General features: G+C 42.4%; 1 protein-coding gene across 1 annotated transcript; it reads right to left on the bottom strand.

Annotated features, from left to right (window-relative positions):
- Positions 1 to 2,454: 2,454 nt before the first annotated feature.
- Positions 2,455 to 13,994, bottom strand: LOC138954600 (uncharacterized). Its single transcript, XM_070326402.1, has 3 exons — positions 13,231 to 13,994; positions 12,688 to 12,859; positions 2,455 to 11,556 (listed from the first exon to the last, which is right to left on the bottom strand). Exon 3 carries the CDS (start codon positions 10,105 to 10,107, stop codon positions 9,619 to 9,621), a length of 489 nt encoding a protein of 162 aa, XP_070182503.1. The 5' UTR covers positions 10,108 to 11,556; positions 12,688 to 12,859; positions 13,231 to 13,994; the 3' UTR covers positions 2,455 to 9,618.
- Between the last annotated feature and the right edge of the window lie 6 nt (positions 13,995 to 14,000).

The raw sequence follows: 14,000 nt of genomic DNA, 5'->3' as shown, positions 1-14,000 counted from the left end.
GTGTTTTCTTTTAAACACAGGCGTTTTAGGGCTCCATCTTTCTTCTCATTAATCTCAAGAGATACATCTACCAGTAAGTTCACTAACATTTTTCTCATCAGTATACATGTGCTTTGGCTTGACCTTGACAAGCGATTGAAGTGAAAAACCAAAAGCTGATCAACTCTCGCAGTCATGCAAAAGCTGAATCAGTTTGTTACGCAGTGTTCAGTATCAGAGTATGCACAGTGAAAAACTTGACGTCGCGACAAGCCGAAATTCGAAATTATCGCTTATTTTCCACGAGCTCGCAAAGAAAACTTATTTAAAACAGAAAACAAGAGGCGAAGCCTTCAAGGCTCCCGTAAGAAATCAACAAACAGTAACATAACACAAACCCACTCACTCCGTAACACACACACAAACACACACACACACACACACACACACACACACACACACACACACACACGCACACACACACACACAGAGTTAAAACTAACGCATCATATCAACTCGCCTGGGGCCAGTTTCATATACGCGCTCTTAGGCGTTCCTAGGAATAGGGCCTTAAGAGCTCTTAGCTGAGAGTGGGACGAAAGTTAGGAACGACGCGTTTCATGATCCATCTTTGGGATCGCTCTTTGCAAAGAGCGAGCAAAGCGCTATTTTTAGTGGCTAAACGGAGTTTCCCGATTAGTTACGTCACATCAGGTTCAAGGTCACAACATCCGGTTGAAAGCAGACGAAAACCTGATGATAACATCGATCCAAACAAAGTAAGGACACATTTACACATACAGAAATAATAACCCTCCTTTCCAATGTTAACAAAAGCAACGCGATCGTGGAGGCTTGTTTTTCTAGCCCCGTTACAAAACGAATAAAACATGAGACTTGGTACCTACGTATGTATACATGTAGATCTAGATCTGAATGACGTCCTTGACATCGTCCATAATGAATTTTCTAGGCCTCAAATTTGTTAATAACTTCTACATCTGTGGACCGAATCACTTGATATATGGGATACTTAAACTTCAGTCTATGCATGACCCTTCTACAAATTGACAAATTTTTAGATCAAATGGTCTGACTTTTGTGCATTTTCAAAAAAGGTTGCCAAATTCGGGGATCGACTCAACAGCACGAGGTTTGAAATTGAGCAGTCGCCGAACTAACCCGATTTCAGCACTCAAGATTGTTAGCTTTGGGATAATTTGAATGACTTAGTATACCTGAATCAACATCAGAGAGTCAGTTATTTGAATATAGCAATTAAAAGCCGGATCAGGGCATTTCAAATGGATGAAAGCGTTCCTGTCATAAATGAATTTTGCGTGGCATTGCGAAAGTGTAACTGTACAACGAAGGGTTTATTTTTTCAGTCATTTGAGTTTAGCAAATATGTTCATAGTTGTGCATACACTTCAGTTCATCCACGACCATTCTACACAGTTTCGAGTCTCTAGGTATAATGATCGGACATTTACCTTTTCTACAAAATGTGTTTCAAATTACCCCTCCGAAATTGTGAGTGGCACGAAAGCTTTGCTGTTTAGGGAGCTGTAACTGCTTTCTTTAGGTCACCGATGATCTAAGGGGGTGATGGGGGTGTTTGTGTATTCTCAGATATTCAGATAATCCAAACAGTAAAAGTCTGGAGGGTTTAAATCAGGTAAGTATTGCTACCGCTAAATGTCAAACCTTGTTCTGTTGAGACGATCGTCGAATTTGGAAACTTTGTTTCGAAATTGCACAAACGTCAGACCATTTGTTCTACAACATTGCCAATCAAGGGAAGGGTCATGCATAGGCTGAAGTTTATGTCCCCTAAATATATAGTGATCCGGTCAAGAGATGTAGAAGTAATTAGCAGTTGTGAGGGTTGCAGTTTTCTTGGGTCACTCTGTACGTGTCTTGTGCCATTTTGACAACATTGTGTGTGTTTGATTGATCTGCACCTTGCATCGATCTGCGTAAGGCTTTGCTGACAGAGAGGGAGTTGTTTTTTTTTGTTTGTTTTGTGTTGTCAGGTCAAAGTTGTTAAATTTATCTCGCGTACTTGTCATGCAATTGTGACGTAAATAAAAATGTATTTCATTCAGACATCACAGACTGGGTGTCAAAATATGTGTGGGTGTTTTATGTGGGTGTTTTAGTTTTTACATAGATCTATATGAATTATTTTCTGTACTTATGAAGACATTGACTCTGCAATAATCAGTCGTGATAGGTCATACTGAAGAGAGAGAGAGAGAGAGAGAGAGAGAGAGAGAGAGAGAGAGAGAGAGAGAGAGAGAGAGAGAGAGAGAGAGCATTGGTCAGCATATCCTACGGATGGTCATTTCAGTAAGAAAGCATTATTTGCGTTATATGTATATCTTGACACAGACACACAAGCACACACACAGACTTTTATCTCCAAGCAGTTATTAAATGCCAACAAGAAGCATGGAACCCAACAAAACATCATTCAAATCTTTCTGATCATTCACATCTGACTTTATTTCAATGCGATGCATCGATTTTCACCACAACTTAACACGAGAAATAGCAGGGTTTTATTGTTTGACCTTTTTCTGGTTACCTTTTACATACCTTCCTAACACTGTAAAGCATCAATCATAAACACCAACACGAATGCGTTTATATTTGTACATTGGATAATTATTAATTGCAGACTATGAGGCTTTTGTTGATTACATTCAGTCACTGCCACCTATGATCATCCAAAAATCAATCAATCAAAACTGCCTTTAGACATGTACCCAAATGTAAAATTTGTTTCTTTCCAGATAGCCATAAACGCCATAAATACCGGATTATGAATCCCATAATGTAAATGGGGTGGTTGACAAGATAGTTTGCATAACAAGGATTTTTTTTTATATATATACAGCTGTATCAGATACACAGAGGATGGCCAGGTGAAACCTTAAAATAGAGTACGAACATATTCTTTATTTGAAAGAGAATTTTAAAAGGCCCCCCTCCTCCTCCCCTCCCAGTGTTTGTCCAAGTGTAAGACTTGTCTTATCCCACCAATCCATGCAAAAGACAGTCCACATCTGTGATGATGAGAACAATTCTTTGACATGGAAAGATTGTGCCTTTAAAATATAAGTACCATGTCAAAATCCAGATCACAGGTTTGTTGCCAATGTTTACTTGCCCAATTTCACAAGGCACATTGAGTCAGACTGTGTGAAGTTCATGCGATACAGTATCAGATAGTAGACATGTACATTAATATTCAAAGCATAAGGTATGTATTTTGTTTTTAACTGATTAAAAGTTCAACCTGACAAAGCATATTCAAATATGTTTTATAGTTTTTGTTTGTTACTGAAGAATGTTTAAAAAATAATTTAGTATTATTGAAAAAAAAACAATGTTCTTGGGCTTGTTGATCCAAATTCATGGGGTGACTGTGAGTTAAAATATTTTTTATTTACTTGTTGTTTCTTTTTATATTGGTTTGGGAAACAGCTACCAGCTTGTAAATGGCTGTGTGAGACAAAGTTACATACACAATTTTCTGATCAATCTTTTATTATATGAAGTCTTATATCGCGCGTGTATCTCCAGACTCAGACTCAAGGATCTATTTATGCCGTGTGAGATGGAATTTTTTACACAGTACATCACGCATTCACATCGACCAGCAGATCGCAGCAATGTCGGCGCATATCCTACTTTTCACGGCCTATTATTCCAAGTCACACGGGTATTTTGGTGGACATTTTTTATCTATGCCCATACAATTTTGCCAGGAAAGACCCTTTTGTCAATCATGGGATCTTTAACGTGCACACCCCAATGTAGTGTACACGAAGGGACCTCGGTTTTTCGTCTCATCCGAAAGACTAGCACTTGAACCCACCACCTAGGTTAGGAAAGGGGGGAGAAAATTGCTAACGCCCTGACCCAGGGTCGAACTCACAACCTCTCGCTTCCGAGCGCAAGTGCGTTACCACTCGGCCACCCAGTCCTTTATTTGTTCATGCAAGGCAGGTATTACTATTGCCATTGGATATACACTCTGCCAAAAAAATATGTTGCACCCATTTTCGTACCCCACTAGACCATTCATTCCCGTGTCAATTCATTCAAACTTTCTTTGTCATTAAAGGCCATCCACTTGGCTATCTGGCACACTTTTGGAATCAAAGATTCATTTTACATGGGTTACATGATCGCCTCTTAATTAAGGGTACCCCCCAAAATCGACCCTATAAAAACATTAGGCACTAATTATACATCAAAGAAAATTCAGAATAGGCACAATTTGGCAACTTTAACCAGGCATGGGAATTGAAAATTGTAAAAAAGGCGGAAAATTTATAACTGAAGACGCGAAGCGTCAAGTCGACGGCGCGAAGCGCCTAGCCTTACTAGGGGGGTCCGGGGGCATGCCCCCCCCGGAAATTTTTTTTCTCCAAAGAACCCAGATGGTGCAATCTGGTGTCATCTGAGCTCCAAGTTTGCCATTAAATTCTGTTTTTAGAATCAGAGTTTTTAGTACAAAAATGTACCAAATTTTGCTTACATGTATTATATATGGTTTAAATTTGTAAAAAATTTTATCTGTTGAGACAAACAGGAAAATGTAACTTGTAACACAATCTGTGCAATCTGGTTTACTTTCAAACATAATAGTTCAATAACTGAGGCGGGCGGTAGCAGTGCGTGAACAAAGTACGGAAAGTTTTCGCGGGCTTTTGCGCAAAGGCCAAAGTAACCGGTGCTTTTTTTGTGTGCCTCCCCCCTTTATTTTTTCGGCGGACACTTTTGCATTTTCGGCGGAACAAAAAAAAAATTCGGCGGAAATCCGCCATTCGGCGGACAATTCCCATGCCTGTTTAACATACGAGGATAAAGCCAAATCAATTATTTTACCTTTAAATGCCATTGAACGTTTAAATGAATAAACACGGAAATGAATGTTTTAGTTAGGGTACAAAAATGGGTGCAATAAGGCATTAAGTTTGCCTTCAAAGTGTGTATGATTCAGAAATACTAGTCACTGTGTGTTGAACTGGGACACCTAAGAACAAGGTTGGGGTTAAAATCAAAATTCAGAAAATTGTCACAGTACTATCCCCTCTCTTTTTTAGGTCACAGAATTAATTATTCAATTTACATAGACAAACTTAAAAACTCAATATCTTCAACAACAACAGCCCGAAAATCAATGTGGCTTTAAATTTCATCGCAATTGAGTACACTGAAGAGCACAAGTCAACGGAAATTACGAGAAACAGTGATCAAAATGGTGCATATTCCAAGGAAGTTGAGGGCAGGAACTACCATAAAATACACCGGTTTTTCTCTTCAAGTCATTTGACCACAACTTTTGAAAAATTATCTTTTAACACAAACGAAGTAATTTGAACTACTCAGTCGGGCTGATGTGGGTTGCGGACGACCCATATGGAATTCTGTAAGGAATTTTACGCTGTGTATTCTAATTGGGATGGTGTAGGTCATGTACGACCCATACTATGCAAAGAGACGGCAAAACTCCTAATTGGATGGCGTGGGTAGTGTATGACCCATACTTTTTATTTTACTTTTAATCCTTCTTTGGAAAGTATGGATTGTACACGACCCACATCATCAGGACTGTGTAGTCCAAAGCGTGATTCTTTTAAAGAACTAGGCAGATGCGTTTGAGGGCAGAATGTTTTGATGAGGCAGTCTATTGTAAAACAAATTATATGACTGAAAAGGGGCATGTATTGATTGCCCTTATTCAACAAGAAGAGCAAACGCTCGATCGAGTCACTTTCGCAGTTCTGAATATTATATGAGGCATCAGATGGACAGGAAGAAATTGCTATTCACAACACAATGAGTCACGTTCACATAAAATTTGAGCCCGGTCACTTTTATAGTTTCCGAGAAAAGCCCAACGTTAAGTTGTGTGTTGCCGAACAGAAAAGGCTAGTTATCTCCCTTGTTTTTCTGATAACGTTCGTAAAAGGCTACAGATGTAAATACTTTGATGTAAAGAATAATCCTACAAAGTTTCAATCACATCCGATGAACTTTGTCAAAGATATAAAATGTCTAATTTTTCCTTTGACGCTGACCTGTGACCTTGAAAAAGGTCAAAGGTCAACGAAACCATTGTTAAAGTGTAGAGGTCATTGGAGGTCACGACTAAACAAAATATGAGCCCGATCGCTTTGATAGTTTCCGAGAAAAGTCCAACGTTAAGGTGGTGTCTACGGACGGCCGGCCGGCCGGACAGACTAACACTGACCGATTACATAGAGTCACTTTTTCTCAAGTGACTCAAAAAGCTGTTTGAGTTCACATGAGGGAGTGTGTATACATACAGTGATTCCTACAACACAGGCACCCCCAAAAATCAAATTCGAAAAATCAAGGTTCCTGCGTTAAAATCGACAACAAATCAGACTCAGAGCAATCAAATGTGCATCTGAAACAGTCAATTTTGTTACTATGCCATGCTGAGCGGTGTATGTGTTAATTCTCTCAGTAGGTATATGTGGTAAACCGGCACGGTTGGCCTAGTGGTAAGGCGTCCGCCCCGTGATCGGGAGGTCGTGGGTTCGAACCCCGGCCGGGTCATACCTAAGACTTTAAAATTGGCAATCTAGTGGCTGCTCCGCCTGGCGTCTGGCATTATGGGGTTAGTGCTAGGACTGGTTGGTCCGGTGTCAGAATAATGTGACTGGGTGAGACATGAAGCCTGTGCTGCGACTTCTGTCTTGTGTGTGGCGCACGTTATATATATGTCAAAGCAGCACCGCCCTGATATGGCCCTTCGTGGTCGGCTGGGCGTTAAGCAAACAAAAAAACAAAACAAAAATATGTGGTAATCCTCTCAGTAGGCATAAAAGGCAGTTTTTGAAGCCGTTTTAGCGGGTAATGAAACAAAACAATACATTTGAATTTCTGCAATTTTTAACGCATTGCGTTCAAATATTTGGTGATTTGTGCTAACACATGTCATGAATTAGAAAAGACAACATTAAACAGGTTTGCGATTGTGAGGTGTTAGCCGGTATTTTTACCGACAATTATCAAATGAATTAATTAAGCAACAAATCAGTGCTGGGGCCGACGCTATTCTTAGCGTACATTAACGACCTCCCGGAGAGACTGACGGCACTAGCGCGCCTGTTTGCGGACGACACTGCAGTGTACAGGGTGGTGACTAGCGTAAACAACCAGGCCCAGCTACAACAAGACCTCCATCGCCTAGCCGAGTGGGAGAAGAGCTGGGACATGCAGTTCCATCCTGCAGAGTGCAACACCCTGCCTGTTACGAGGAGCAGACGCCCACTACAGCCCTCTTACCAGCTCCATGGCCATACGCTGGAGACAGTGAAGGCGGTCAAGTACCTGGGTGTGACCATTCAGGGTGACCTGTGCTGGGACGACCATATTAACAACATCGTCAGCAAGGCAAACAAGACCCTGGGGTTCCTGCGGCGCAATCTGAAGATCTCATCAAGATCCGTGAAAGAGCAGGCGTACAAGGCCTTTGTCAGGCCTATCCTGGAGTACGCCTCGTCAGTATGGGACCTGCACACCCAGAAGAACATCGACAAGCTTGAGACCGCCCAGAGACGAGCTGCCCGATTCGTCTGCAACCGCTACCACAACACGTCAAGTGTCAGCCGGATGCTGGACTCCCTTGGGTGGCAGTCTCTGGAGGAGCGCAGGAAGCTTGCCCGCCTATCGATGCTCTACAAGATCACGAACAGCATCGTCCACTGTCCGGGCATCAAGTCGAAGCTGGCCCCCTTACCACCACGCCAGCGAAGAGGCCATTGCCAGCAGTTCGGCCTCATCACCTGCCGCACTCAGTATCGGAGTGCCGCTTTTCTACCCAGCACAGTGAAGGACTGGAACTCTCTACCAGCAGCTGTCGTCGAGGCCCGCACTGTCGACACCTTTGTGTCGCGCGCCTCGCACTAAACCAGTAGCCACTGTGACTCATGTCCCCTCCCCCCATACTCCCCAACCTGTGAATTTTAAATGGACTTTTGGATGCTGGAAACGCTGCTTTATTGGACTTGCGCAACATCCCATCAAGTGCCGAAGTAATCACTACTGCTGATTGTGGGCAATAATGGAAAGACAAGACAATAATCACTACTGCTGATTGTGGGCAATAATGGAAAGACAAGACAATAATCACTACTGCTGATTGTGGGCAATAATGGAAAGACAAGACAATCAGATGTACCGAATTACAAACAAAATGTCAAGTCATTTGAAACGTTAGTACTGCTGTTATGCGACATGTTAGAAAGAATTACAAAAAATAAAGATGTACCTTTTCCAAAGAAAACAGATTTGTTTTTAAATATGCAGGCTTTTTAAACAAACATTAAAGCTTCAAATTACACTGAAATGTAATTCATAATCAACGACGGCTGCTCAGACCACTTGTTCAAACGCGTACAAACATTCTTGGGAAATGCTCTCTCAAAAGCCCTGCTCAGCAGCTAGCAGTTAAATGTTCAGCAGTGAGCTTGATGTGGGCTATTTGTGCTCAGCGCTGTGAAAATAGTCCACTTCTTAAAGATTACTTTCGCTTTGAAATCCTCATACCATCCATGTCTAATAAAATATGTACATGAAATTTGAGTATTTGGTTTATTTGAAGTTGAAAATAGCAACAAATTAAATTTGTTTGATGAGTCAGCTTAGACTTAGAGTTAGATCAACCGACTATTTTAAGGACTCTTTCTGGCATGTCAAATAAAAGCAAACCTAATCTCTCGAATGACTTGATGTACTTAACGACATGTCTTAGCATAAATTACCAGACGTTTGAAGGCAATGCATTGAGAAATTTATTAAATGTGCTGGATTTCTTCTGATTACCCACTAAAATGGCCCCAGAAACCGCATTTTACGGCTTCTCAGAAGAATTACATACCGTTCATCATGCCATTACGCCATTGTTAGACAAGATATGTAAACTAAGCTGACTGTTTGGATGCATATTTAATTTTTCTTTCTAATAACATGCACAACAGGTTTCCTTTCAGCAGTTTTGATAGTATACTGTTCAAAAAAAGAAACGCATAGCTTGTAATATTTGGTTAATTTAGTTATATGGCTACAAGGATATCCACCAAACTGCAGAAAATGTTTATCTGGTCGTCGACCTTTCGTCCATTGCCACAAGTGAGCTCTGCACGTGACGCATGCGTTATCAGTGGCTACAATGTCAAAATTGCTCATTTGGCATGACCACTCGTCATGCTTCAGTGTAATCTCGTGAAACTCGGGGAATATTGAGCTCCCACCATGTCTTCCAAAACCCATAAAAGCGGATTGTTCGCCACAAAGAAATCAGACGACAATTCAGCGACGAAAGATGGCCCGATTGAGCAGAGAAGACCGCCAAATTGCATTGGGTCGTTTACAAGCAGGCCAATCGCCAGGCACTTCCACGTGTCCCAGAGCACCATCAGTAGACTGTGGGTCAGGTTTCAAGCCACTGGCTCCGTTGCTGACTTGCCACGAGCGGGAAGACCAAGGGCGACAACTGCTGCTCACGACCGCTTCATACGGCTCCGCCACCTCCGGAATCGTTTCCTGTCGGCCTCATCTTCTGTCCAGGCTCTCCCCGGGCCACACCGATTATCGGACCAGACCGTGCGGAACCGCCTGCATGAAGCTGGTTTGAGAGCTCGCAGACCTCACAGAGGAGCTGTCCTCACCCGCCGCCATCGCCACAACCGAGTGCAGTGGGGCAACCAGCACCTTCGCTGGACCGTCCGGAATCACTGGAGACACGTGTGGTTCAGCGACGAGTCCTACTTCCTGCTCCAGCGACATGATGGTCGGAGGAGGGTCTACCGGAGAGTAAACGAACGTTACGCGCCCAACTGTGTGGATGAGGCACCCGTTCATGGTGGTGGAGGCGTCATGGTGTGGGGGGCGATCAATACCGCTGGAAGGAGCACCCTGGTGCACGTCCAAGGGCGCATAACTGCCCAGCGATACGTGGAGGAAATTCTGCGCCCACACGCCCTTCCTCTTCTGGCTGACCAGGATGCCATATTCCAGCAGGACAACGCTCGCCCGCACACAGCACGACTCACCACCCAGTTCCTCACCGACCACCATGTCCAGGTGCTTCCCTGGCCATCCATGTCGCCAGACATGAACCCGATAGAACACCTCTGGGATGAATTGGACAGACGTGTGCGCAGGCGAGAAGAAGCGCCGGCAAATCACCGCGATCTATTGCAGGCACTTCAGGAGGAGTGGGACACCATCCCACAGCAAGATATCCGGCATCTGATCCAGTCCATGCCCAGAAGGTGCCGGGCAGTTGTTGCTGCTCAAGGCAGTCACACCCCCTACTGACTTGACAGCCTCGGCACCCAATCGTATTGATTGACTGATTGATTTGAAGATGCAAATGAACTGTGTGTGCATTCAACTGTCTCCATACCAAATTTCAAACAAATAATCTAAATATTGGATTTTCTGTTAATTTTTTCGAAAAATAAAACAAATTTGGCAAGTAGCAACTATGCGTTTCTTTTTTTGAACAGTATATGTCGATTTTAACACGTTAAACTTGATTTTGCGAATTTGATTGTTGGGGATGCTAGTCTTGTAGGTTCTATTTTATAAACAGTACCTCGCGTAAACTAAATCTGTTTTCTATATAACATAGGACAATGAATGGCCTTTTCAGTCTTATAATTGGTTTTACAATAAATGGCCTCATTAAAATGATCTGCCCTCAAACGCGTTTGCTTAGTTTGTTGTTGTTGACAGGTAGTATAGAAATAGAATATGAACGTTGGACATGTTTTAACTGCTAACTAATATTGACAAAACCACTGTATACTTCTGTGTCTGCAGACTGTTCCTGGCATAATTAATGTAAATGCTTAAAAAATTCCTTTAACCATTTTAAATATAAAATTTGTTGTTTTGTGCAAGGGACGTTACACAGTGGCCACTACATACAGTGTTGGTAGTTGGCCCCTGAGCAAGCGTCAGCATCAGTGTTCGTAGTTGGCCCCTGAGCAAGCGTCAACATCAGTGTTGGTAGTTGACCCGTGAGCAAGCGTCAGTATCAGTGTTGGTAGTTGGCCCCTGAGCAAGCGTCAACATCAGTGTTGGTAGTTGGCCCCTGAGCAAGCGTCAGTATCAGTGTTGGTAGTTGGCCCCTCAGAGAGTATCAGGGTCAGTGTTGGTAGTTTGCCCCTCTGCGAGTGTCAGCATCAGCGTTGGTAGTTGGCCCCTCGGCGAGTGTCAGCCTTAAGTGTTGGTAGTCGACCCCTCAACGAGTGTCAGCATCAGTGTTGTGTCAGCATCAGTGTTGGTAGTTGGCCCCTCAGCGAGTGTCAGCCTCAGTGTTGGTAGTTGACCCCTCAGCGAGTATCACCATCAGTGTTGGTAGTCGACCCCTCAGCGAGTATCACCATCAGTGTTGGTAGTTGGCCCCTCAGCGAGCGTCAGCCTCAGTGTTGGTAGTCGACCCCTCAGCGAGTATCACAATCAGTGTTGGTAGTTGGCCCCTCAATGAGTGTCAGCATCAGTGTGTGGGTAGAGGTCCTTGAACAAGGAACAGCAACATAGTCATAAGAGCAGAAGGTTTCTTGTATTAAATGTTAGCAACAGAGCAGTTTCACCACATAATCTTACAAGAAAAAGAGAAGACAGTGAGTAATTCTAAAACTTGCTCTTATTCATACTACACTTAGCAAACCATTTTATCTGTACAAATTGTGTACTTTAAAAAAAAATCACTCCCAAATCATTTTGTTCAAACTTTCTACGCCATTAAAGGCACTTCACTTGGAAATGTGGCACACTCTTCCGCTGCTCAAAAAAGGATCCCCCAAAAATTGACCCGAAAAAACACAAAGTACCACTTAAAAATCGACTCAAGTTCAGGATAGACACAATAATAATAATAATGAAAATAGAACATTTATATAGCGCTTCTTCACAGCTCAAAGCGCTTTGGCAACGTTTACATACGTGAAGAAGAACATCAATTATCTGTCCAGAACAGGGTGTCTTCTTTGGTTAACTTTTGTACTTTGTGTTCTGCCATTACTGCTGATGCAGGTGTCAATCGCTTCAGCAGTAAAAAACATGAGGTCTTGCGTTAATTTAGAGGGGTTAAACAATTAAAAGAAAGATCTGTATATCAGCAATGACTCAGTCCTTTAAAATGAATCAGACAAGGCTAACAATTCAGGAAATGGAACAAACCAACTGAATTACAAATTAGCACAATTTCTTGAAATCCCCTAGAGCATGTTCTATTCTCCTCACAATCTATGCCCCCCCCCCCCCCCCCCCCCCCACGTTAACAATAACAGTGTAAATACATGTTTTTAGTACTAGTAAATTACTAGTTATTGTCACTTAAGAATCAGTTTTGTTGATATCAAGGAGTAGTAAAATTTAAAGTCAAAGTTTCAGATAAAAGTTTAAAAAAGAAGTCAAATACTGAAACAGCATTCTTCTTACTCACTGTCCAGTTTGTGTGTGTGTCACTGTGTGCGAGAACAATACGTTTTGACACATGTATCTCTTTCAATGTGTATGCATACTACTACTATTACACAAGTTAGTACTATGTGATCCCAGAACGCCTCTTCTTTTGTTTTCCAAATGTTCTACAGAATTGTCAATGACTGAATGAGTATCATATTACAAGCATAACATATTTACCTGAAATGATGTCCAGTCTTTTCTTGCACACCACGTTCACTAAGACTTATGCTTTCATTGGCATTCCTCATTGTCTCTGCCCTTGCTTTGGTAACTGTATGTTAGTGTCCACGGGTAGAAGATGACACTGGAGGAGAGCATGGTGGTGCCAGACGATGATGAAGTTTATTCTCTGGTGATACAAGAAAGAAAATTATGAGCGTTTGCTGAATGTTTCAGTGTTTGCTTGTATGCATTTACAATTACCAGGTGAATACGCTGCACAGATCTGCAGTGCAGATGATACTAAGACAACACTGTCAGCACAGCTACCAAGTCAAACTTACAACGAGCACAGTCAGTATATAATATGGTGCTGATTAACAATAACAACCCATTTAAGTTTCAAACATGCCTTTTCTGCTCTAATGTTTTCTCTCTCATGCAAGCTGTTTTATAACCTTGACATTTTCTGCAACAACATTCCCAAACACAATCTGAAAAGTAGCATGCCTTGAAAGGAACATTTGATCAATTATGCTTTAGATCTATTCCAAACATTACCTTTTTTCATCATGACAGGAAACAATGCTGACGTGTCTTGCTGACGTGTCTAGTTCACGTGTTGAGTTAACCTGCTTGGAGCACTGCTGTAGATATAGGGTGTGACTGAGTATTCAGGGTGTCAAGATGTAGCCAATGTCACCGTATATGAACAAGCCCAGAGGTGCTTGGATTGCAGGACACACCCAACTCTCATTTAAAATCATGGTACCCTTTTCACACCCTGGCCATAGAACAACACGACACACGGTCCAAAGATGTTCGTCACCAACTACTTCAATGCCTATAGAAGCCGTCACGGCGTGGCATCCTTCCTTGTTGATATTATACTCGTGCTGTTTTGTTTCGTTGACTGACTGATAGACTGTTGTTCGAAAATGTGTGTAAACAGCACCACAAACACGCCGAAAAAGTGCACTACAAGTACAAGCTATCTGGAATTGCTCACGAGTACGTGTGGTTAGCCGCTTCCTGTCGGGTTCACACTCGTCGTGCAAGGCAGAATATACATTCGGTGGATGCAGCGAAGACTCGTTTCCTTGCTGATGTAGAATATGTCGCCGTGCATGGACTGACAGACATCAATCACGCAGAAAACGGTGCAATCATAGTCTTCGCGGGTGCTTGTAAGTGCTAAACTGCATACCGTCCACACTCTTGTCAACATAATTCAAAGAGGAGTCCATGCTTTGACAAATGAAAGCGTGCGGCACTCTCCTTATCGTCTTGGGCATTCCGCGGATCCGTGCGGTGACGAAAATGTGTTGATG

The sequence above is a fragment of the Littorina saxatilis genome, unplaced genomic scaffold (genome assembly GCF_037325665.1).
Source record: "Littorina saxatilis isolate snail1 unplaced genomic scaffold, US_GU_Lsax_2.0 scaffold_2687, whole genome shotgun sequence".
Classification (NCBI taxonomy): Eukaryota; Metazoa; Mollusca; class Gastropoda; order Littorinimorpha; family Littorinidae; genus Littorina; species Littorina saxatilis.
This window is presented reverse-complemented; position numbering and strand designations above follow the sequence as displayed.